Source organism: Ambystoma mexicanum, chromosome 2p (genome assembly GCF_040938575.1).
Source record: "Ambystoma mexicanum isolate Mex_15411 chromosome 2p, UKY_AmexF1_1, whole genome shotgun sequence".
In the NCBI taxonomy this organism is placed as follows: Eukaryota; Metazoa; Chordata; class Amphibia; order Caudata; family Ambystomatidae; genus Ambystoma; species Ambystoma mexicanum.
This window is the reverse complement of record NC_090923.1, coordinates 1,367,932,771-1,367,959,606: the sequence shown is the minus strand read 5'-3', so window position 1 is coordinate 1,367,959,606 and position 26,836 is coordinate 1,367,932,771. Positions and strand designations below refer to the sequence as shown.

At 48.3% G+C, this 26,836-nt stretch overlaps 1 protein-coding gene across 11 annotated transcripts in view; it reads left to right on the top strand.

The window, feature by feature from the left end:
- USP22 (ubiquitin specific peptidase 22) overlaps positions 1 to 26,836 on the top strand; it is a 1,065,482-nt gene that overhangs the window by 932,628 nt on the left and 106,018 nt on the right. For all 11 annotated transcript variants that reach the window (XM_069645750.1, XM_069645745.1, XM_069645754.1 and 8 more), the window contains one exon: positions 8,699 to 8,761. In XM_069645750.1, coding sequence (XP_069501851.1) covers positions 8,699 to 8,761 — 63 coding nt within the window. The remainder of the gene's footprint in view (positions 1 to 8,698; positions 8,762 to 26,836) is intronic.

Genomic DNA, 26,836 nt, shown 5'->3' with positions numbered 1-26,836 from the left:
TTTTACCCTAACAAAGGCCACGCCCAAGGCATACAGCCAGTCGCATCAACAATCTGACAGGGGCGGTCGTTCAGCAGGTTCTGGGGCTTCCAGGAATGGAGGTCGAGACAACCTGACCACCCACCCAGTCGGCACCGGCGCAAAAAAAAGGGGGGGAGCAAAAGCTTCTTCGGGTCCCCCTCCTCAGCAGCAGCCTCAGAAGGAAAGAAAGCATGACCTGTCCCTTTGGGTCCACGTGTCTCCAGTGGGGGGCAGGTTTGCCTTTCATGTGCAATTTTGACGCCATAACTTCACAGACCCCTGGATCCTCTCTGTAGTATCCTCGGGGTACTGCCTACCGGTCCCTCCTCCTTCCTCCCCTCCCACAGATTGGGACAGCAACTCTGTTGATGGAGATCCGGGCGCTCATCAAGAGCCATGCAGTGGAAGAAATCCCAGCCTCTCAGAGAGGATTGTGATTTTATTCCAGGATTTTCACCATACAAAAGAAGCACTAGGCTGGCCTAAGAGTTGTGTTGGACCTAGCCAACCTCTCCCTCCCTCTTCAGAAATTCAAGATGGTAATGCCAGCACTCATTGCGGAGACACTAGACAGGGGAGACTGGATGTGCTCCCTGGATCTGAAAGGCACCTATCTACATGTCACAATTTGGCAGCCACATCGCTTATTCCTGCGCTTTAGGATCATGGACTGCCATTTCCAGTACAAGGTACTACCCTTTGGCCTCAACTCAGCCCCCAGGGTATTTACCATACTCATGAATTGTGGCCACCCTCCTCAGGGCCCAAGGCCACCATGTCTACCCGTACCTGGACGACTGGCTCGTCAGGGCGAGATCTCAGGAGGGGGTTACACCCACTTCCTCCACATTTATGAACACTCTCCACGACCTGGGGTTTACGATCTCCACGACCTGGGGTTTACGATCAATCTCAAGAAATCGCAGCTGCAGCCCACGCAGAGCCTCACCTTCCTGGGCCTCATCTGGGATACGAGCGCTGAGATGGTCGTTTCCTCGCAGGACAAGATTACGGCTATCAAGAGAGCCACTACGCACTTTTATACCTTACCAGAGCAGTGACCTCGGCCTGGTGGTACCAACACTTACTGGATATTATGGCAGCGGTCCTCCTGGAGACTCAAATTACAGCTGCACTTCGCAGCCTCATGGAATCGGGAGAGGGTCTCCCAAGCGGAGCTTCTCAGCATACCTGCTTCTCTCCACCCGGACCTCTCATTGTGGTCCAGGGACTGCAACCTGCATACAGGCAGGCAGTTCTGGCTCGCAGATCACCATCACTCCAGACTCCTCCCTGGAAGACTGGGGGGCGCCACCCTGGACAGCCACACCGTCCACTGAGTGTGGACCCAACAGGAGCGGGAATCATAAATCAACGGGCTGGAGCTCAGGGCCATCTGGTTAGCTCTCAGGGCTTTCCTTCCTCTCATTGGGGGAAAGCCCGTCCTTATCCTGACCGACAACTCCACCAGCATGTACTAGGTCAACTAGCAGGGGGTACCAGGTCTTCTCATGCTGTGCAGCCTACAGGTCAGCATGTGGGAATGGGCCCTGGAGATTAAAACCTATTGCACGGCCATCAACCTCCCGGGCGAGGCCAACTTGGAAACAGACCGACTCGGCAGACTGGGAGCGGACAATTACGAATGGCAATTGAACTACCAGCAACTGCAGGTGGTCTTCAACACATGGGGCCACCCCTAGGTGGATATATCAGCCTCTTGGAAGAACAGGAAGTGCCATCAGTTTGTGTCTGGGAAAGGGCAGGGCCCTGGCTCTCTGGGCGAAGCATTGCAGATTCGGTGGGAAGCATGACATCCTATGCCTTTCCTCCCACACCCCTGATTCACAGGGTAATCCACAAGAGAAAGGAAGCTGGTCACCTCAGCATCATTCTGATAGCTCCATGGTGGCCAGCGTGACCGTGGTTCTCCGAGCTGTTCAGCCTTGCAGACAGACCACCCATTCACCTTCCACTGGGTCCAGCACATCTCTTGTTCCAGCAGGTGGGCAGGGTCCTCCACCCGCACCTCAGAAATTAGCCCTCACAGCGTGGTTCGGTCACACACACCTGAGCCTTTCCCAGGCTAACTTGGAGATCATTCAGGGCACCAGGAGCCAGTACAGGAGTAAATGGACTAGGTTCTGTCATTGGGCGGACTCTAAGGAGATTGACCCCCCCCCCCCCGCCCTCCCCTTAAGTGCACACTGGATGACGTGCGCTCCTTCTCGGCACACTCAGACGTACAGGTGGACACCTGTTACACCTATCTGGCAGCCATAGGTATAGGGGCTTACAGAAATTCAGAGGAGGAAGTCTTCTCCTTCCAATCCAATAGTCAAACATCTGGCGGCCTTGTCCAGGCTCTACCCACCTATCAAGAGGCCACACGCTGTGTGGGACCTCAATGTGGTGTTGGGCACCTTGGCGCACAAGCCCTTTGAGCCAGTGGTATCCACGGACATCAGTCTGGTCACCATTAAGTTGGCTCTGCTAGTAGGACTCACCTCTGCTCACAGTCAGCGAGATCCAGGCTCTGGTGGCTTCACAGCCCTATACCACTTTCCACAGGTATAAGGTGGTCCTGCAGACTCACCCGGTGTTCCAACCTATGGTACCATCCACTTTCCATATTAACATGGAAATAGTCTTGCCTAGGGTTTTTGCTTATCCCAAGGACGAGGATCAGAGCGTCTTGCACTGTCTGGACGTCAGCCGCGCTCTGAAATTTTATCTGGACAGTACCAAGGGCTTCCGCAATTCGGACACTTTTTGCCACCTCTGGGGGGTGCTCCAGGCTCGGGATTCAGGCATCCAAGGCTTCTAGTATGCTTTGGGCACCCTATACATACCTTATTAATCCCAAAAGCACTGTTCAGATAGTTAAAGAAATAACTATGCTGTGTGTGCCATTGTATACTATGAGAACCAACTTTGATAGAAAGGCAGGTCATAAAGAGGGGCCTTAGCCTTTTTGGAGTTGGAGGATTCACAAAATGTGTGCATGCTGGAGTTACTGAATCAGAAATGTGTTTTTCACTTTTAATAAGAAACGTACACAAATATGTCTAGGAAAGTACCTTTTGAAAGTTGTGTGTGTCGGTTCCAGGAGGCCAAGGGAATGCTCAAAACACAGAAACATGACCTCCTGTCCAAACACCTTTTTTATTTTTTTTCACGAGGAAAAATCAACAGGGATCACAAAAGAAAAGACTTGCACTGCAGTATTTTGTCTCACCTCCCAGTGGTTGTGTGGGTTTCAGAACCCCAGAGTGTTGGTTTGCCAGGGATCCATGAACTCTATCTGCTTGTGTTGGTCAAGTCCTTGTGGCAAACTTTCTGATCTCGTCCACAAGCCACAGGTAGAACTAGCTACTCCGCCAGGGCGAGAGAAAGCCAGGAATCCCTGCAACTTGACTCGAATCATCCAAACCTTCCTGGGCTTGTCTGCTCACCTCTGAGAGGTCTTGTGCCTCTGTCGTACTGACAGCCTTCTCTGCTCCAATCCTTGTCCCTCCCCCTCACCTCTTCCACCTTCTTTGCAGCAGCTTATCCTCCTTGTTCTTTCCTTGTACGACTGGCGTTTCTCTTCTTGGGCCTCCCTTCCCCCTTCCTGTGCTGTCTTGTTTTCTCTGTACTATCGTCTCCTCTTGTTCCCACCACCTCCTGGGGCTAGTATCTCCCCCAGCTATTGCTCTTTCTCCCCCTCTCAGCTACAGCACCACCTCAATGCCCTTCATATTTGTTCTGTTCTTGATGGTCGTGCAGATTAAGATACCTCCGTCCCCAAGTACCACACGGGTAGAAAGTAAACCACTATCAGTGCAATCTTTAGGCCACAGGTGTAGAGAGAGTGCCGTCGGGAACACCGGAAGGACCCCCTGACCACTGCAAGGCAATGAATGATTAGATCAAAACAGTAGCAATGGACAACAATGCAAGGTGACAGTGGAAATGTGCCAGAGGGCTTACCCAAATGTGGAGGCAAGACAACCTTGGGTGAAAAGCGAAAGCAGGAGGGGCCGGCGGCAGCAGCAGGTGGGCAAGGTTCAAGCAGCACTCTGGATGGAAAAACACCTGAACCAAAACATGTAGTACAAAGAATGATCCGTGAGCAATCCAGTAAACAGTCCGAGGTCAGAAGCCAGAAGGAAAACCAAAGTCAAGAGTTCCAGAATCCAGATAGCAGAGCCAAAGGTTGTAATACCAGAAGGCAACAGTTCGACTTAACTCCAGGGGAAAAAACAAAGCAATCCTTAGAACGTTCCGTGGTCAATGAAGTTCAAGATATCCGAAAAGTCCAAACGCTGTACAGTACTCCAACGAAGCAGCTGTGAAGCGTTCCTTCCGCGTTTCCCCGATCCTTTTGACTGCATAGAATAGTCACATGACGCGAGTCACAAGGGAACCGCGTCACGTGACCCGCGATGTGGACGGAAGCAGTCGCTGGTGTTTGGTCACGTGACATGAGGTTCTCTCTGTGCCTGTGGAATAGCGCTGCCTCCGTGCGCCCGTGGAATAACGCTGCCCAGGAGACAAACGCCATGGCAGATGCCAATGCAGGAAGGGCCGTAAGGATCCTGGGTTGCCTGTTGGGCATCTCCCCTGCCTGGTGAGTGGCTGCCGCATAGTGCGTGCATGGTTGCGGGGACTGCAGGGAACTCGACGGGTGATGGATGCGGAGGAAGGGTACTAGATGTGGATCTGGGAGACGTGACAGATGTGAATTTGGGAGACGTGACCATATTATTCTCCACTCACCTGCCACACTCAACTTCCCCAGAAACCCTCACTGACTTGGGTATCCTGGATTTTTAGATCTTCCTTCCATATCTCGCTAGGCTCCCTGTGGGACTCTATACTGTGTTCGTGCCCTGCTGGGATAGGTACATTTCTTTTTAGGTTCACATGGGCTGGCTTTAGGGGCCAGACTCTGCCTTTATCTGGCATGTCTTCCATTTTGTAATCCACTTTTCCCCTTCCCCCTCACCACCTGGCAATGCCTGGGAAGGACACAGGTTTCCTGCTCCCCCTGAGTGCAAACTTGCTGCTGGTAAAAACCTTTAATGGTTCCTTATCCCTTCCGATTGTGCACAGAATGCTGATTCCGACTTTTTTTTTGGCAAGGGAACACCCTTATAAATCTACTTTATTATACCCTCGACGTCACGGACCTGGCTCTGGACTGGTTGACCTCCTTACTATCTGACAGACTTTCCCAGGTTCAACTGGGCCCTTTTCTCTTCTCCACTACTCTCCACCTGCAGCGTCCCTCGGGGCTCTATCCTCTAGATTAAACTTCTACCCTGCCCCTATAGCCCACTTGATCTGCACCTCACTCCTCACTTCCTGTGTTATGTGGCCGACACACAGCTCTTTCAAGCGTCCTTCCACTTCCTCCTCTTGTTCCTCTCTCATTGCTGACTGTCTGACTGTGCGCTGCTAATGACCACTGCCTTAATGCCAGTAAGACTGAGAGCCTTCTCATTGGGACCCCTGCTCGCTCCTTCCCTCCTACTCTCTGGCCGCTCTCCATGGGTCCCCATCTTATGAGGCTAAAACCTTGGCGTCATCTTTGACTCGTCTCTCCTTCTCTTCTCACATCGCAGACCTTGGCACGAATGCCCACTTACAGCTGCACCTACTCGGTGGCAATATCCTTTGCTCATCTTCCCCCAGTAACACAATTTCTCCAGAGCTCTGGTCCTCTCCAGGCTGGACTACTGCAACAGCCTCTTCCTCAGTCTGCCTTTATCGCCCTTTGACCCCTTCAACTAATCCAGAATAGGACTGCGTGACTTATCCGTGGCCTCAAGCCCAGGGACAGCATCTCCCCAGCCCTAAAATCTCTCAACTGGCTCCCAGTGGCTGTGAGGAAGTTAAAGACCTGTGGCATCATTCACAAGGCATTTTGGTGTCCGTGAGCCCACTACATCCAACTCTTTCTCCCTAAATACCTCCCTGCTAGACCCCTTCGGTCTTCTACTCTCTGCAGATCAGATGCTTTTCCAAGCAGACTGAGGGGTAGAGCCCCTTCTTTGGCAGGAGCCTCCCTCTGGAATGGCTTCCCTGCCTCTCTGACTTTAGCCAAATCTCTTTAAGTTCCGGAAGCTTCTCAAGACCGCCCTCTTCTCTTCTTCCTTATCACTCCCCTGCTAATTCCCCCTCTGTCGCATAGACTGGCTGTCTGGTCCCTTCTGAGTTCTAAAGGGCACGAGGCCCTGCCTTGCCCAGTCTACCCCAGCACTCCTTTATCCCAGACTCCCCAACCCCCCCCCCCCCCCCCCCCAACCTGCACTTGTCCTTCCGGGCCCCCTTCCCCTGACTAGCATGGCGGGTTGTGCATCCCTACTGAGTCTGTTCCACCCCTGTCCTCGCACCTAGCCTATGGTCCTCACTCCCTGCATCGCCTTGAAGTTGCCCTCCTAGTCGCCCCTTAGCACTTGTCTAGCCTCTGGGGGCCTCCCCCCCCTCCCTGCACTTGTTTACATCCATTCCGCCCCTACCACCCTAGCTTTATCCGCCCACCATGTTCAGCACTCCCCCCAAACTCCTCTCCCCCCTGCACTTCTTGTTACTGAACTTGCATGATCCGAATGACAAAGGCCTAGTAGGACCGTTATTGTTGTACTTTTCGTCCCAGTCTCTCCCCCCAACCCCCTTTTTTGTCTTGTGGCACCTTGGAACACCATTTTTTGTATATGCGCCTTACAAATAACCAATAAAGAAAATGCTGTGCTGTAATGCTATGGGCATGTACATTTTTACTTAATAGGTAAACCTACAGTCGTAAAATTACAAACTGGTAACATAATATCATCATATTAAGTTTATTCGGAAGCAAATTATCCATGAACCATACACAAAATAGAACTGCATAGTAATACAAAATCCAATTCAACATGTTTTAAAAAAAAAAAGTCCACGGCATTAACTTACAAACATTACATATGTATAAAAAAAAGATTAAAATGTGTGTAAATCAAGATAAAATCCACAGGAAGCGTCCAAACGATTCAATAAAAAGTTCAGGGTTATATCATGCATAGGCATTCGTGGCTCACAAAACATCTGAGGACCCCAAATGGCTAACCATGCAATATTTTGCAAGAGTAGCAGGATAAACTTCGACAGCATTGTTTCTGAAACGGACTGTCAATGATTCGGTAATTGTTTTCTATTGGGGTCTGGCTAGAGTGGCCTTCATGCCCTTATTTGGGTACAGTGTTCTTGTAGATTGCTTCCATGACTGTCCCCTGCCACGTGAAAGGCACCACAATATTTACTCACCATACTGCCACGGTCCCATTGCACTATGTCTTGGAGAAGCATTCAGCCCCCTTAGTCACCACCTGGGTGTTTCCTAAAGACACATAGGGGACCTTGTCAGTGTGTAATGCTCTTTTCCCTGCTGGAATCCTGCGGATCTTCTAATTGAATGTTTATTGCATAGTGTCTCACTCTTTAGATTGGGTGCATAAGGTATGCTTGAGGGCTTGAAGGGTGGGTGCACAGTAAACCGAGGCCCAATGGAATTGAAAAAAAAAAACAGAGCCTTTTAAAAGTAGGCCTCAGTAGGCCGAACAATCATTTAAATATTGCAGCACTTAAGTCATTCGTTTTCCTCATTCTTTTTTCCAATTCCCTCTCCACCCCCCAAACCTTTCACACTTCGTCATTCTATTCCACCATAGGCCTTCAGATGCCACCTCCTTTGCATCAGCACATTTTTGTCCCATGGACAAACCGGAATCTCTGGAAACGTGGACATGCAAAAATAAATGCTGCTGTTTATTTTGATTTCGTTTACCAAAGTAAGTGTGCAGGGCCATCTATTGTGACATTTAATTTTCTCTTCACACCAGACTTGTCGGGGAGATTTGGGGATATCATGACTGGTAAGTATTGAAATCGGCCCTCTTGCACTTTGGTTAGCAGGCAACAGTCGTGATCTTTGTCAGCAGTCAATCCACATGGCCATAAATCTTTACTCGTTCGATTAAAATCCCCCCTTGCCAATCATCAGTGTACATTTTGAGCCCTGTTTTGACCGAAATTTGTATTGTGTACGAGTCACAGTACACATTTAGAAATCTTTGAATAAATAGATGGACACACTGTTTTGTCACCACTTGATTTGGCGTATGGAGCATCTCGCTCATCCATTTCTGAAAGTTCTTCGTAACAGCAACTTCCCCTTCTCTAGTCATATATTGAGCGAGAACAGAGGGCAACTGACTTAGGCAGGCTGGTAACTAACTGAATGACCGCAAAACAAAATGTAAATTGGACAAGAGCTCAACATTATACTAATTGTTATTTTTTGGTCGATTCTGTGCCACACTTCTGTAGGCAGGTTCTGTATCGGAACCTCCTGCTGTTGTATATTTGGTCCATTTCAGATAATCACAGAATGGCCCATTTTCAGGGGCTCCATTACACCATTGAGTGTCAAAATCCCATTTCGGTAATCAATCCGGTCCTAAATTATTTCCACAAAAATGAAATGTGTAAATAATCCCTTTTACTAATCACTATGCTGTTTTGTGATACTAACATTGGTCGTCACTCTGTATATGCTTATTGATATGCCTTGAACGTTAACACTGGTTTGTTCTGCAAACATAAACTGCATTTTGGGACTAACTTTATATACCTTTTTTCACATACATTTCAGTAAAGAGAGCAGAATGAACGGGCAGTATCAACAGCCAACAGATAGTCTAAACAACGATAATAAGTAAGTTAAGAAGCAAGCTCTTGTCTGTCTCTCGATGATGTATTGCACATAAACGATCAGTGTGTTGCATTGGCAAACGCAACGTCTGTGGAGCAGGTGATTGATTCCGTTATTTTGGCTGACCCTGGCTCAGTTTTCTCAATGCAAATTTATTTTCCACTATGTAACTGGAATACTACACGTGCTTCAATGATTTGTTTAATAAAACATATATATTTTTTTAAATAGCAAAATATTCAGTATTAACCCCCCCTCACTTAATATATTCTGCCCTTCCAACCCTCCCTGGAACACAATCATGGGAAGAATACATTTGCACTATTAGTTCAACAGCACACATTGATAATTTATGTCAAATTCATGGTTTCCCAAGTAGTCAAGCTTTTCCCAACATTTCTGATGTTTGCTGTGAGTTGCCATGTAGCTGGGAGGATATGTCCTCACTCAGTAGACCATAGATTAATCGGAGGCGTGTCCAAAAATGTGGCTGCCAAAAAAGTGCCCCTTTTCTCATGTACAAAGGGTATTACTCCAAGAACCGGTCGCCTGTATAATGGATTTGTGTGAAAGGTCCTTCCCCACCATTTCCTTCTTAGATCTGGTTGGGAGTAAAACTCGTCTACATTTAGGGCACATCTACATTTTATTTATAAATGTGTATGTGGGTGTCACAACCTCTCCAACAGTCCAATCTGGATGATGCTACATGGTGCAACCGTCGTTTGGGGGTGTACTGTATTAACCTGTGCTCTTGCTATTTGCGTGCATGGAGAGGTTCTTGCCAACCTATGATACTCTTCCAGGTGCCCTCATGATTGCGTACTCCCAGTTTCGCTCCATGTTTTCATTGCTAAGTCCTGTCTTTGGAATTATGTAATTCATTCCGAACGAGATACATTTTAGAAATTAGGCCTTCATAAAATCTGCTTTTAGAAACTGGAATTCCATGGGTGGCTGTTTGTGGGGGTTTCCTGGTTTTACAGATGGATGAAGGACCTAATACCATATTTGAAGATTCCAGAATCTCTCCTTTTCATTTAAATTGTATATTTTTTTTGTATGCCTTAATGTGAAACACATTAGTTTAATGAATTAATGGAACCATTTCGGAATACATCACCCAACTAAGTTTTCCCTTGGTTCCTCCGTGTCTCAATCCCTTTAAGGCTGGCGTAAAGTCACTTAATTCAGTGGTGTAAATGACAACGGGAAGGGAAGCAACATGCGCACCTTAGTTTGCTTAAGTTACTGGGTTTAAATAGCAGTTGGATGCTCACTACTTTGTAGGCAACCATGGTTGTATCTCTATATACTGGATGGCAATGGTTTCTTCCATGATCAACCAATGAGATTGCAGATGCCTTGGGCCCATTTCACAGTAGATTCTCTGGGCTGCTACATAATAATGAAGTAAATTTGTACCTGCTAGAACCCCTTCAGTTTTAGAGTGGTACAATATGTGCCTCTTTGCACAAGGCATCTTACTAGTCCAGACAAAGCTCATAATCGCTGACCTCATTCCTTGAATGTCAATATATGTGGGGGTTTCATAGTGCCTCTAAAAGGTAGAGAAACTTCTGTAAGGTATTCATTTTAATTGCTGAAATCCCCCCTACTCTAGGCAATTACCCCCCTTAGCTCAGTAATGTGATTGAATACACATTACTGAGCTAATGTCCTCTATATATTTGGAGATGTGTGGTGATGTACGCTCAGATAGCCCATCGATTTAACCCAGTGAAATGGTGTCCTACTCTCAGACTTTATCGGGCACTGAATTTTGTCCAATGGTTTATTTTAAATCGTAACATTGCATCATATTTCTTCTGCCTTGTTACTGTTGATCTGGATAGGTAAGAAACTGTTACGAATGGTTTGTGTCCTCCATCGTATTCCACATCTTTGACATGTAATGTCAACAGCTGTGTACTTCGGAAACTTTTTCAGCAGAGGGCGTCCTGCGACGATGGCATTGGGTCTATGTCCCTTGAAGGCCTCCATTGAGGGCGACGTCACTGAATGTTATAAATAGGACACAAGGCACTCGTAGCCTCAGTTCTGTTTTTTCCACAAACGTGTTTGCTTCGGAGACTCGGCACACCTCGTGTATTCCTTGTGAATGTCTTCTTCAACCCCTCCGACTCCATGGTCTCACTTCAAGACTTGCCGGGACTGCAAGTCAAAAATTTCACTTACCGACCCGCATCGCATTTGTTTGTGGTGCTTGGGTGCAAGTCATGACGCCGACGACTGTCCAAAAGGCCAGTTGCTGACTGCTAAGGCCTTGCGGGAGCGTGAGGGAAAGCTTCAGGTAGTTGGGGGGTTCTAAACCCAGTAAGCCCCGTATATCCAAGTCCAAGGGTATGTCCACTGACGATTCGAGGGGCGACACTCTGCGCCTGAAGGAGTCCTGGGGGTCTAGGTCCCGGAGTGGTTTCTGCCATTCGTCCTTGTCTCGGCATTCGAAGAAGTGCCGTCACCGGTCGCCTTCCCCCCTGCCGTGAGGAAAGTGGTTTGTCCAACAAAGTCCTCGACTCTGGAGGAATGGGCTGCCTTTAGGGAGTAGATATTGGGGAGTTTTCAATCGCAGGAGCACAGTTGTGTCCACGCCTTCTAATGAAGCTGGCAAGGAACGGTCTCGAACCGTGGCTCGTACGCCTTCGGGCTCAAGTCCTCAGCGCAATCCTCATCGGGAGCGTTCAAGGTCTCGTTCGGACAAGGCTCAGGATGGTCGCAAGAGACGTGCTTTCAGGTCTCGGTCCTCGTCCCCAGCGAGACAGCAGAAACCTGCTAAGGGCTCCAAGTTAGTGTCCGGCGGATACGGACGTCGAAGCAGTGCCTTCGTATCAGCCCTTGTCGCCACCGATGCCGTAGCCATTAGCACTCTCGACGCCTTTGGGGCCTTTTGGCCGAAATTTATCATCTGAGATCTCTGGTACTGTCGATCCTCCAAGGAAGGCTCCTAACAAGTCTGTAAGGCCTTTTCTGGATTCTAGATCCTTGGCTGTGCCGAGACAGGACTTTTACCTCCCTCTGGATGACATCTATGAGGAGGAGGAGGAGAGGTCAGACTTCGAGGTTGACCCTGTTGAGCCTGGTGGGGCTCCTGTCTTTTCTGGAGACAGTCAATTGGAAGAGTTGAGGCAATCTCTTCATGATGCCAGTGGTTTGGACACTTCTCCGGAGGTGGAATTTGGCAGGCCTGAACCTGGGGCTCATGCTGAGTCGTCCTACAGGAGGCTCATGTCTAGGGTCACGGAGTATCTGGGCTGGTCCAGTCCTCCTGAAGCTTTTGTACAGGGTGATCTACAGACATTTTAGATCAAGGTCCGTCCTCTGACCCGGTGTTATCTTTTCATCTGACTTTGCAGAAAAGGGTGGCGGCTGTTTGGCAGTCACCAGAATCTGTTCTGGCAGTTAACAAATCATTAACCAAAAAATACTGCCCTTCCGGTAGTGACCCCAACTACCTTTCATTTCACCCCACTCCCAAGAGTTTGGTGGTGCAGGCGGTTACGGCCACTTCGAGGCAGGTGGCGTACCCTACCATCCCTCCTGATGGGGACGACAAACAATTCATCGGTTGGGCAAGCAACGTGTTTTCTGCGGTCAGTATGGCGCTTAATCAGCCAACTCCACTTGTGCATTGGCAAGATTTTCACACACTCTGTGGAACTGTTTCTCTTGCGGCTGAGCTTCTGATGCTTGTTAATCTGCTTAGAATCACATGCTGTCCATATGGTCCGATATCCAGTGGTAACCGCAGAGTATTGCATCTTGTCTTTCGGGGACCTAAAGGGGACGTCGGCATAGGCATGTCTGTAACACTATCCCTATCGTGACGTGTGTAGTACCCAAAATACCTCACGCGCTGTGGTCCCTCAGATTGTTTTTTTTTCCGCCCAGATAACTGGTCGCCCTATAGCGGAGCTCTTACCAGAGACATTGTTTATCTTTACCGAATTGTCGGTTTATTTCCCGTTAAGTCTTTGCCGGTTCCCCCGGATCGCTCTGATCCAAAGCCTTCCCCGCATCCGCAGCAGTGTATTGCGACTGGGCAATCAATACTAACCAAGGGCGCTACTCCAAAACCTACACGCGTCAAAAGTCGGGAACCCAACGCTTTGACTATTGCCAAGGCCTCGGTAGGCCCGAAAACTACGGCTAGGCCTCTACCCGGAAACCAATCATCTAAGCTTTTGTCTCACGATGATTCGGCGACTATCCAAAGTAGCATCGGAAGAATCGCAGCAGCGGTGGGCCTTATTCTGGTTCCGCCTAAGGTTATGGGTCAATCTGCGGATACGTTTTTCGGCGGATGGGATTCCCGATTCCGATGAGGATTACGTAGATAGTCAAGAGCCTCTCTCCGACACCCTTAGAGGTTCCCGTCAACGCCACAGCACGGAGAACGTCACTTCTCGCGTAGGCCGGTTTGGGTCCTCTAAATGGACTACAGAAACATTTGAGGGTTGTTTGGATTGGCTGGAGCGGATTATCAGGTTTTCCAACAAGAAGACATGATCCATATGGATACTTATAGAGACCTCTATAATGAAGAAGAGGAAGCTGACTTTCTCAAACTATGAGGAGGATCAACAGGATACGACGGACAACTGGGAGGAAATCCAGCAGGAAGGTGAAAACCCTTGGACACAACAAGATCATGACTCTGATATTTTGTGCCTAGATTCTCCTCCGAGTCACAGCCTCTGGTCAGAAATGACCACCAAGTCCAGGTCCTCTCCCATGTCTCCCCGGTCGGGGGGGGCAATTAACATCTTTCTTCAAGGCATGGGAGGAGATAACTTCCGATCACAGTGGGTCTTAAAGACGGTTACCCACGGTTATTGCGTGGAAGTCGCCCCACCTCCACAATTCAGACCGCCGCGCTCACGGTGCCTTTCACCGGACCATCTGGAGATCCTGTCATAATGCCTACCCCCGGGCATCAGGACCAAGGCCCTCGGCTCTGGGACCAGGCATCCAGACATTTGTTTAAACTTCAGCAGCCCCGGCTAGGGGCTGTCTGGTTTCAGTCCTGGCGCCTTAGGCGCCAAGCTCATAGACTTTACTTACCTGATGCAGACCATGCTGCAAAAGAGTCCAAGCCTACATGAGGCCTGGATGGGACTATTTTGTTACAGGGACTATTTTTTACTCAGGCGTGGCTCTAGGGAACTTCTTACCTGGAACTACTTTGGAGGCTATTTAAACCACACCGAAACAGCAGCATATGCTTCGCGTTATTCTGCATCCAGCAGCGTGACCCTCACCGTGCCTGCAGCCAGCATCCAGTCTTCTACCACGCCCGCCTCGAATCCGGAGCTCCTAGAATAAAGAAGAAAAGGACAAGGTTAGAAAACAAGCTTATTTCAAATTCCTCACCTAATTCCGGAACGATTTCATCTCCGGACCTGGAAAGTACATCAGTCCTGCACGCGTCGCTTCGCCAGTTCCAGCACAGCGCCATACTCACCAGTTCTCACAGCATCTTTCGATCCGGCACTGTCCCGCTGTAATCCGGCACCTAGGGGACACAAGAAAAAACAAGGTGAGCCAAAGGAATCAACAAATGCAATCTCTTACCACTATAGACTTACCGGATTTACCACCGGCGGTATTATTCCATAACTCTCCACATTTTCATATGCCGCATCTGTAAAGAGGGAGAAAAACAACACGTTAACGCATGCAATAGTTACCGGACATCATTGGGTAACACTCTTACCTGAATGCCAGCAGCAGCTACGAGACCTTCTCACAAACTCAGTTGCAACTTAAGGAAGGAAAGGGACAAGAGTGAACATCGGGCACATTGAACTCTTTGAACTTGATACTTACCAATCCCGCCAGGGACTTCAGAGTCAATACTTATCGGAACTCTCCCAACGCCTTCAAACCAGTGAAGTAAATGGTATCTACGCGCCCCTGCAAGACACGCAGGATGGAGAGCTCATCTTTTACGAACATAAGGTGAGGTTACTAAGGGTGTATCGGAGGTGATTAGTGGGGGAGAGCGAGAACAGTTGAGAGGCCATAACTAAAACCCGCAGGTGGTTAACCCCTGTCTCCACTTGCAGGAAAATACTTCTTCGGGTCCAGCAGACAAGACTAGGCGGGCAAGTCCAGACAGTCATCTCTGCACTACGCATCACGTTGACTGAGACCGCAGCTGTCCGGGTCCGATCGACACCCCTGTGGGGTCCAGGTGAGCGTAACAGATCCTGATCCAAGAGGTGGAAGCACTGCTGGGAAAGGGCGCCATAGAAGCCGTCCCTATTCTTCAAGTAAACAAGGGTATTTATTCAGTGTACTTCCTTGTACCAAAAAAGGATCTCGCCATGCGTCCTGTTCTGGATCTGCGCCCAGCAAACACATTTATAAAACCCCAGAAGTTTTGCATGGTAACACTGCAGGAGGTGATCCCATTGCTGAAACAGGGGGACTTTATGGCAACATTGGATATGAAAGAGGCATACTTTCATATGTCAATGTTGTCAGCGCACAGAAAATACCTAAGGTTCATGATCCAGGACAAACACTACCAGTTCAAAGTACTCCCTTTCGGCATCGCCTCGGCGCCAAGGGTGTTTACCAAAGTCCTGGCAGTGGCAGCAGCACACCTGCGCAGACTCTGTCCCAGTTTACCCTTACCTCGACGACTGGCTCATTACGGAGGACTCGTTCAATGCTTGTTTTTCGAGCACCCAAGAAACAGTAGATCTCTTCAGCTTGGGCTTTTCAATCGAGAAGAAATCCAGCTTAGTACCCAGCTAAGTAAAACAATTTCTGGGAGCGCTTCTTCAGACGGAAGACAGCCTTGTCTTCCCCTCCAGGGAGAGGGTTCAGAACATGCTCTCTGATTCCTCAATATGTAGCCAGTCGGGAGGTGATGGTACGCAAAGCGATGCGTTTGCTAGAGATGATGGTGTCATGTATATACTTGGTTCCCCACGCGCGGCTGCGCACGCGTCCCATGCCAAGAGTGGCTCAACAGCCAGTGGTGTCAGGCCAGCGGACAATGGGAAGATCTGTTAGTTGTCTCGCCAGCCCTCGTTCTCTCTGCAGTGGTGGTCAAGAGAAAACCTCTTGAAGGGGAAAACCTTCACCACCCCTGCAGTGGAAGACACTCTCACGACAGATGCATCTCTCACGGGGTGGGGGGCTCACCTGCTTCAGCAGACAGCACACTGAGTGTGGTCCCCTCAAGTAGCGTCCAACCATATAAACTTACTGGAACTACTAGCGGTGTTCAAAGCATTGAAAGCCTTTCAGGTGTTCCTGCAGGGGAAGACAGTACTGATCCTAACAAACAGCACTATAGCAATGTATTGCCTGAACAAACGGGGGGGCACTCACTCTCCAGGGCTATCCAAGCTGTCCCAAAACATTTGAATATGGACTCTCAAACACAAGATGTTTTTGTTGTCCCAACATGTTCCAGGGGAACTCAATCTTCTGGCAGACCTACTCAGCAGAGATTTTCCTCTGCCAGAAGAATACGAATGGCGACTGCACGAAGACATTGTGTCCAGCGTCTTTGCAGAATGGGGTTTCCCAGAGATCGACCCGTTTGCTACTCAGGCGAACGCTCAATGCCAAGACTACGCCTCAAGGTACCCCCAGAACCGATCCAAGGGGAACAGTCTTCTGGATAACTTGGTTGGGGAAATTTGTCAGTGTTAGCCGGTCCATGGCTGCGAGCATAGTTATTCGCAGATTTGCGTGGTTGCATAAGCACAGCTGTGCGTCAACCTCTGCCTTTTCGTCCTAGGGGGCAGCAGTGGAGGGATTCCCTTTTCGTTACTACTCCATTGGTAGGACGAGAGGGACCGCCAGTCAAAGGGGTCCGCGAAAAAGTTCCCATGGTGGTCGGGAAATAGAGGTGCCAAAGCCGCTCAGACAGCTGCCTCTTTGCCTTCAGGCGCTACCGCAGCCGCTCCAAAACAGTCTGAAGGCCATGTCCCATGGTTCGCTGGTTGGGGCAGACTGTCTCATCTTGAAGAATGGCAAGCCATTACTTCGGAAGCGTGGGCTCTGGATACAATAACCCACGGCTACTGCCTTCCCCTTCTAAAGTGGCCACACGACAATTAACCAGGGGATCTCTTTGAAGCTTCCAGATCCGCTCCTTGTGCAGGAAATCTTGACCCTGCTGGAGAAAGGCTCTATAGAACTGGTGCCTGTAGTGGAGAGGGACAAGGGATGGGGGATTGAAACCCATCCTGGACTTGCGTTGGTTGAACACACTTCTCAGGAAGGACAAGTTCAAGATGGTTACTTTTTCTCAAGTCCTCCAGGCCCCTTAACTTCAGGATTGGTTAGTGTCTCTGGACCTACAGGATGCTTACTTTCATGTGTCGATTCATCACAAGCACAGAAAGTACCTGAGGTTTGCGGCTGTCGACTCGCAGGTTCAGTTTCGGGTCCTGCCATTCGGGTTGACCTCTGCCCGAGGGTCTTCACCAAGCTAATGGTGGTGGTGGCAGTGTACCTCAGGCGAGAGGGGGGGGTGGGGAGATTCACGTCTAGCCCTACCTGGACGACTGGCTGATCCGGGTGCGCTCTCCCGAGCAAGCTTTGGATCACCTCAGTCTCACCTGCCGATCCCGCCACAGGCTGGGCTTCTCCCTCAATTACAAGAAATCACATCTGACACCTTGCCAACAGCTCCAGTACATTGGGGCTGTGTTAGACACGTCCTTGGGGAAGTGCTTGCTTCCTAAGGTAAGGGCCCATCACATTATGCAGATGGTGGACAAGTTTCAACATGCCCAGAGTCTCCCGGCTTTTGAATTCTTAAGGTTGCTCAGCCTCATGGCATCCTGCATTTATCTGGTGCCAGAGGCCAGGCTGAGGATGAGATCCTTGCAATGGGTCCTCAAGATGCAGCGGTTGCAATTTTCAGACAAGATGTCGGATCCCGTTCAGATTCCAAACTCGATATCCCAGGATCTTCTGTGGTGGGCCAACGAAGGGAACCTGATGAAGGGGGAGCCGTTTTGGCAACCATGGCAGGAGGGAACTGTAGTGACGGGATGCTTCCCTCACAGGAAGGGGTGCTCATGCCGAAAACTTAACCACCAGCGATCGTTGGTCTCTGTCTAAGTCCAAACTCCACTTCAACCTGTTAGAGCGGAGGGCCATCAGGCTAGCCCTGAATGCTTTTCTGCCGTCTGTGCGGGGGGGGGCGAGTGGCCGGATCATGACGGACAACACAGTGGCCATGCATTACCTCAACAAAAAGGGGGGGGGGTCAGTAGGGTCACTGCCGTTGTGCAGAGAGGCAATGCAGCTCTGGTTCTGGGCAATCCAGCAAGGCATTTTGCTCTCAGCGGTTCATCTGGCCTGAGATGAAAATGCGGTGGCGGATGCTCTGAGCAGGCAGAGCACAATCTCTCACGAGTGGGAGTTGGCTCAGGAAGTCCTTCTGGAGATCTTTGCCCTTTGGGGACCCCCACAAGTGGATCTCTTTGCCACCAGTGCCAACCGGAAGTGCGAGAAATTCTGCTCAAGGGAATTTCCTCAGAGAGGAGCCTTAGATGCATTCGTAGTGGAATCGTCATTCCCCCTGCTGTATGCGTTTCCTCCAATCCCTGTCATTCCTCAAGTGTTAGGGAGGTTGGGATCCCACATGATCCTCATTGCTCCGGATTGAGCTAGGAGAGCGTGGTACCCAGACCTTCTAGAAATGCCCATCTGCCCTCCAAGCCGTCTTCCCTACCGCGAGGATCTGCTCTTGCGAGAGGGAGGGGGTCAGGACTCTCAACTTTCACCCTTGGAATCTGAAAGATTGAGGTATAAGGATTGGGACCTCCCGGATGATGTGATGGAGGTGTTGCTTTCAGCCAGAAGGCCAGTGACAAAATCCCTGTACCGTTGGCGTAAGTTTTGCGACTGGTGCAGAGGACAAAATGTTGCTCCTTTTCAGTGTTCCATTCCTATGGTTTTGTCTTTCTTACTTTCTTTGGCCCACCGGGTCCTTCAAGTGGGTACCATTACAGGTTACCTGGCGGTGCTGTCTACACTTAAGCGCTTGTCTGAAGAATGTTCTTATTTAAAGATTCCTTTGATTTCTACATTTCTTAAAGGACTGACTAATGTGTTCCTGCCATCCCCTTTCCAGGTGCCGGTTTGGGATTTGAATTTGGTTTAGAAATTTCTAATGGGTGCTCCATTTGAACCTTTGCATGCTTGTCCTTTGAGATTGTCTTTCAAGATTGGTTGCGGTTACTTCTGCTCGCAGAGTAAGTGAATTGCAGGCACTTTCATCTAAGCCACCCTTTACTGTGTTTCACAAGGACAGGGTTGTAGTTGGGGTACGTTCTTCCTTTCTACCTAAAGTAGTTTCTGAATTTCATTTGAGCCAGAAAGTGGTTCTTCCTCCTTTCTATCCTCCTCCTCATCCTGGTAAGGAAGAGGAGCAGCGCCATAGATTGGACCCTAGGAGAGCTCTGAGCTTCTATATTTCAAGGATGTTCAGGGTCAGAGTGGCCAATCAACTCTTTGTGGGTTATGCTGGTCACCGATTGGGCCAGGCTGTGTCAAAACGGACCTTGTCCAGGTGGATTATCCTAACCATTTCTGAATGCTACCGTTTGGCGGGCAAGGACCCTCCGGAAGGGTTGCGAGCTCATTCCACTAGGGGCGTGGCTACTTCTACAGCCCTACAGCGGGGAGTTCCTATAAGGAACATTTGTGATGCAGCCACATGGGCTTCTATCCACACCTTTGTTAAACATTACTCCCTGGGTACGCTCCATGGTCAAGATATGGCCTTTGGTAAGGCGGTACTTTATTCTGCCATCTGATTGGGTACTCCAAATTATTTTCCCTCCTCCATATTCTGGTACTGCTTTGGGAGTCTGTCAAAGATGTGGAATATGTTGGAGGACACAATCCGTTCGAAGAACATGTTACTTACCACACGGGTAACGTTCTTTCGATTGGATGTTCCTTCAACGTATTCCACATCGCCCTCCCAGCCTGCCCCTCTCGAGAATTTACTATGTGCGGTCAAGCAGGCATTGGATATGTGCAGGTCACACGTTATGGAGGAAAAAACAAACTGAGGCTATGGGCGCCGTGCGTCCTATTTATAACATCCGGTGACGTTGCCCTCGACGGAGGCATTCAAGGGACATAGACCCGACACCATCGACGCAGGACGCCCTCTGCTGAAAAGGTTTCCGTAGTACACAGGCAACAGCTGGCCCAGGGAGCCAGTTATAGAGAATCAATGGATCGGAGGATAAAATGGGGTGCAGGAAGGTGTGGGTTATTCGTATGTGGTCCATGGAGAAGGAGGACTAAGACCAGGCAGAGGAAGGGCGGTGCAGTGGAGCATGAAGGAGAATTGTTAAAGGAGCGTGCAAGGCGAGGTATTGGTTGGTAGGAAAAAGGGCACCTTTTATTTAATTTATTTATTTAATTTATTTATATAGTGCAAAAGACAAGAGCCTGTGGGCATGGGGTTGCAAAACAAAACTATCATACAGAAAAAAGATGCAACCAGGGGATAAAACTGCTTGGTTACGAGAGCAAGACATTTGCAGAACAGTGCTGTCTTCAGGCCCTTCTTGAAAACCGAAAAAGATGAGCATGCTCTGAAATTGAGAGGAAGCTCATTACAGAGACTCAGGGCTGCATGAAGGAATGACCCTCTTGTCAAACACAGGAGCGTTTGGAACATCGTGTCACCAAAAGGGAAGTGTTGGAACGCAAGCTTCTGTGTGCAGGCAGCCAATGGAGATGTTGGGCTAAATATTCTGGGCTGAAGCCATGGAGGCATCAGTGAGTTATACAATGCACACGGTACAGGATGCGGCTATTCATTGGTAACCAATGCAAAGCCCTTCTTGCTAGGGAGACATGATCTGCCTTCCTCGACCCCATTACCGCAGGCACGCCATTGTTCTGAACCACCTCAAGTCGGAAAAGTTCTCCTTTGGTTACCCCCTGTAAAAGGCTAGCACAATAATCAAGCTTGGCCCCTATGATGGCACGTGCAATCGTAGCACAGTTGGTAATGCTCAAAAATGGGCGAAGTTGGGCCACACTTTTAGATAGTAGTAGGAGGAACAGGAGACAAGGTTGCTCACATGTGCCTTAATAGCGACTCCAAGGATCTTGACCTCGAGTTAGGTTTTAATTGAGCATCCAGCTACGTTAAACTGGCAATACTTTTGATCAAACTTTCGTAGGTTGGGGAGCTGTGTCCACAACCATCGGCTCGGTCGTTGAATCATTCAAGGCTAGTCTGTTCACCTGCATCCAGGCTTGTATTATTGCATACATGCAATTTAGGACAGTGGAATCGGTGGTGTAGTCCCCTGATATTGGTAATGAGGCACTGAGTATCATCAGCGTAATTTGTGTAGGTGGTCTATGTAGCATACTTGTTTAAACAGGGGGAGCATAAAGATGTTAAATAATGTAGGAGATGTACAGGAACCCTGTGGCACGCCGCATGAGACCTGGAATTCTTCTGCCTCCGAATCCTGCAAGAAAACTCTTGCGGTCTGGTTGCATAGAAATGACTGATCCCATTTAGCTGCTTTGGTAGGAAATTGTGATGTGTCGCATAGTCTCTCCGCAAGAATGGTATGATCCACAAGATCAAATGCTGCGGACAGATCTATTAGCACAACCATACAGAGTTCCCTTTGTCAAATATCTCAAACATTTCAGATCTAGAAGAGTTGAGTCGGTGCTTTGGCCTCGTCGTAAACCTGATTGTTTAGGCCCCAGAATCTTATGTTTAGAAAGGAACTCCTCAATCTGTGTCTGTGCCGCCTTGTCCAGAATATTCAACAGGTACGGCACATTCGTAATGGGCTGGTAGTTACTTGGCACATTCTGGTCAAGAGCGGGTTTCTTTATAAGGGATGAGATCCAGACTTTTTTTTATGCGGATGGGGTCAACACTCTTTAAAAGAGAGGTAATGAGGGGGGCCAGTTGATTATCGCATTCTTTGATTACTGAGGCAGGACAGCCATCCCCCTTACAGTTTGTAGGTTTGAGTTGGCTGAGAACCTTTTGCAGGTGTTGCTCAGAGATGGGTTGAAACTCAAAATGAACAGGGTCTACATTTTGGGGCACTGATGGCAGGGTCACATGTTTGGTGCTAGGGTCGATTTTGCTTTCTAGGTTTTTCTGTATATTCCTGATTTTTATTTCTCGCTTGTTGGATGGATGTACACCCACTGGCTTCCTTTACCACCTGCACGGGAACTAGGCAAGGATCTTCCAGTTCCTTGAGAATCCTAAATACTTCAATTGAGCTTGAAGTTGCTCCAGAGATCCTATTGTCGTAATAGCACCTTTTTGCATTCAGTACAGCTTTTTTGTATGTTTTTGTTGTATTAGCAAGGATGATTTTGTCTACTGCTAAATGTTTTTTTTTTCCCCTATTGCTTCAGTGCCTGAAGTTTAGGTACACGTAGCAGTTTTATGTCAGAGAACCATTTTTTATTTGGCCTGTCTTTGGAAAGGCGAGTTTTCAAAGGAGCCGGATGATTGACGGCTCTTTTGAGAGTATCATCATAAGCCTTGGCTAGCTCTTCAGCTGAATTTAGAGACTAAGTTCTTAATAGTGGCTGCTATAAAGGGGGGCCATGGTGTCCATTGTCAATTTGCACAGGTTCTTGCACGTTAACGAGCTCTTATGGGGTTTAGATCTCTCACAACTTGGAAGAGACATATTTCAATCCAGTGTGTAATGATCAGACCCAGAGCAGGGGGTTGCACCGCAGTTTGTGATCAAACAGGTTTTGGGTTAGAACCCAGGTCAGTGTTTTAGTGACTAATGTAGATTGGGGGTCTGTTTTGTCATCGCCCAGATTGAAATTGCCCATAATCAGTATGTTTGACTGGGGTTTAAGGCTAGGAGTGATTATGTCACTGAGATTAAGTAAATGGCCTGGCCTGCGCTGAGGTGCCCTGTAGATGAGAAAGATGTTAATTGTCTCATTTGGGTTCAGCTACAGCTTGGCCATTAATAGTTTGCAGTCTGTTAAGCAAATATTGTTAATTGTCCTAATATGAAATGAGTTATGGTACAGTAGGCAAACCCCTTCACCCTTCCCTTTAGTATGATCATCTCTCAGGATTTTGAAGTCTGGAGGCAAGGCAAGAGTTAATGCTGGTCCTGCGGCCTCATGCAGCCACGATTCCGTGATGGCACAGAAGTTTCTTTGCAAGGTGATATAATCTGCCACATCCAGTGAAAGTTTAATAAGAGAACTTGTGTTTAGCAGCATACATCCAAGGACTATTTCGTACCTTGAGTCACTGGCAACTGGGTCTACTTGTTCTAGGTGATTTATGTTGACTGTACATACTGGGTTAAGTGTGTTCGCAAGTTGGGATTTAGCACTTCTAGCTAGCTCTTCTTCTGAGTAGAACGTAGAAGGGAGCTGGGGATCTGCCCTGCGGGGGGGTTACCTGGTCTTGACAAGTTGTTCTCCTCGTCTCGAGCTTTGCGCGACATTTGTTTGGTTTCACAATTGCCATAATACCAAGCTGTGTACTTCAGTGCGGGACCAGTAAAGAGTCTCCCGCTGATCACAGCGAAACGGCGAGAACCAGCAAAAACCGGCCTCGCTGACGCACCGCAAATGGACATAAGTTACTGCAAAGCAGCTTGGGAAATGTAGTTTTTGAAAACTACTAGAATTTCGCTATTGGCTGCAGATGGCTAGGAGCACAATGAACTAGTCTAACGGACTGGATTCTACAATTCTTAAAGCAGCGTTCTAATCTAGCTGGATAAATGATGCAGTTATGGAGCTCTAGTAACACAAAAAAAGGTACCAGACAGTGTGAGAAATAAGTTCACCTACTCATGCACTCAGCTTTTAACAAAAAGCATACACCCAGCATACAAGGACTGAGCAACAATAGAACTTTGGTTTGAGTGTGTCAAAAGGGAGTGAATAAGACTAATCGAGAAGGAGGTAGTGAATGCAAAGATGACTGGCGTAACGTGACTGGGGACAGAGAAGTCGTGGGTGAAGCAGTAGGGCAGGGGAGGGCAGCAGTAGCGCAGGGGAGGGCAGAACAGAGGAGGAGTGTAGCTGTGGAAGCGGAGAGGGGAGGAGCGTAGCTGTGGAAGTGGAGAGGGGAGGAGTGTGGATTGGCATTCGAGGTAGGCAGTGGCATAACATAAAATGTGGGGAGCCCACTGCAAGCCATGCCTGGCCCTCAAGCTCAGAAACAGAGCATGGGTCATGCCACACTCTGGTCCGGCCTGGGTCCACAGGGATGCCCAATGCGCATGATGAGCCTTCTGCTTCGGGTCACCCAGCACACTGTATTAGGTGAAAGATGCAAGTATGTGTGTAAATCAAACTTTAAAATCGTTTCAGCTAGCATAGAAACAAGGGAGCTGTGCCTGGCCAGTAATTATAACAAAAGAAAATGTGTTGATGTTGGCTCTGCCAGCTTCACCATGTATGAACAATCTCTTGTTCACTTTGCCCTTAATGCCAGAAATAAATCTCCTGCCACAGGAAGAAAACTATTATTGCTTGCTGCACAAATGCATTTCCAACCCCCACACCAATACTCCTTCATATCAACTTTGACCTTGACACAGTAAAACGTGCAATGCCACAGTAAGGAAACGTTTACTTGCCGACTGCACAGTTGTCACCACCCTCCCCATTTAAGAACACATCATATTGGCATGCCCCTTTATGCGAGTTCAAAATGAATGCCACAGAAAGACAATGCCCAGGTGCCTTCCCAATTGTGCTATACACCCCCAAACCGTCCTCCCCAATGGATACTATTCATCACGTTGGCTTTGTCCTAAAATGGCATTAAAACATAAGAAAATGTCCATGCTCCAGTGCCCCTTCCCTGGACCCCAGCCTTGCACACATATATTCATACCTGTTCACCCAACAGTCACTCACCCAGTGGTGGCTGTTGTGTTCTTTTTAATTGGCGGTTTGTAAACGTTTCCCACAAATGTGCCAGAGCGTCTAAGCGTATTGAGGGAGCTCGAACAACCAAATGGCGTTTGGAGAGGGCTCCCAAGCACAATGCTTGAATAATGGGTTAAAATCTCATTGTATGAAGCCTTGGAGCTTAATCTTTCCATTTCAAAAGGCATCTTCACAATGAACAAGAAATCAGAACCAATCGGCCCAAAACCACAAGGGCAAGACTGTCCTGATGATGGAATAGTGCATTACACAGCACACTTTGACACACATTGGTTAACAGCCATTCAGCTTGCAATTGGTTTTGTAGGATAACGTCAATCTAAGAATCGAACCGATGCAAGTAGCCAGCAGTGCACAGGAGCATTTCCTGAATGCGTTTTCATGATGCATTTGCCCACAATCTATGCCGGTATAAAAACATTTTCACACTGGCTGTGCCCATATATTTCCATCCTGGCTCAATCAATATGTGCCAGTATTCACATATAAGCACATACTCATGTTTGCTTTCACATAATGCCGGTAATGATGCTAAGAAAATGTCCTTGCTGGCTCTGCCAATATGACACTATCACCAAGTAAGAACATACACCTTTTAGCTTTGCCATTGAAAATCCCAAACCACAATAAAAAAATTCAAACATGCTACACAATGTAGGCAACTCTAGACACATTGTATAACATGTATGTTTGCTTTACCCTTGATGCCCAGTAAAACAAATGGTATGCCACAGTATGAAAGACTGCCTGCACTAAAATGTCAGTCTTGCCGCGTAATATCACTGATCATGCTTTCTTTATCATGGAGGCCTGTTAAAAATGCTGTTGTAGTGTACTCCTCAGCTGCCAAAATCAGCTATTCGGCTCAGCACAAACACAAGCTCACAACATTCACTTGCTCATTCACAAGCATGCCCATACATCAAACTCCTTCACACACACATTACATAATACACACCCTGGCATGCACCCATGCATTCATACTTAAAACATGCATCCTAAAAATGCAAAACCCTTACACGCACGCAAGCACACTTAAAAAAAAAAAAAATTGCTTTTATAACTGGTTTCCTGAATCGGTCCACAGAATAGCTCCTCTTCAGGTAGGCCTCTGGCTTCCTTGGTCAATGCAGACAAGAAGCGGGGAGCGCCTTTGTTCCTGGCATGTACAGTGGAGCCTCAGCAGCTCCATCTCCTGCTACAACCCTAACAAATAATTGAGTCTGAGGGCGCCCCCAGGACATGGTGTTGCAGCACCCGCTGCTGTCAGTGGAAGAAGGTAGGAATATGGCTTTTGTTTTTGAGTGTTTAGCATCTGCCAGAGTAGTCATCCAGTGACTGCTTCGAGGCAGATTGTGATGTTTTGAGAGAGATCGGCGGGGAAGGAGTGTATGATTGTGTCATTGGCAAAGAGGTTGTAATTGAAGACAAGGGAGATGAGCTTGTCTATAAATGTGGTGTGGGCCAAGGTCAGATCTCTTGGTGGACACCCATAGTGTGGGAAACCGTGTTTGAGCTTAATAAGTAAGTTATAAGAAGCCACCCAAGTGTAGGCTTGGGTTTGTGCTGTTTCAATGGATTGTTTTCTCCAGAATACTGAGAGTAGGGTGAGTGATCCTCAAGGTAGGCAATGTGGTTAAAGACAACATGCTCAAGGATTGTGGTTTGCTGGTGTAGGCGAGAGAATTATCAGCAAAAGTAGGGACCATAAGGGTCAGCAGTGGGTTTCATAATTATGGATGACAGCAAATGTTTAGCAAGCTGGAACGATTCTTCTGTCGGGGGTAATAGTGGAAGGAGGAGGAAACTGATGCAACCACTTTAATAATTTTTAGTTTGCACAGGGATCGATAGGAGTGCAACATGGGTTTGCTGAGTGGGGGCAGATAAGAGGTTGGTGGAAGAGAAGTGTGATGTGTGGTTTAGGTAGAAGAGGGATAGTGTGGTGAGTGTGGGTGTTGGAGAGGGAGGACATGGGAAAAATAAGTTTCTAATGTGTTGTAGATCTTTGTGATGTTTAAACTAAGTCTATTATCGACGGAGGAGAACAGGCGCAGAATTTGGAAGATCATGGCCAAGAGGCTTGTGGAGCGTTTGCAACAACAAGATGATAGTTCA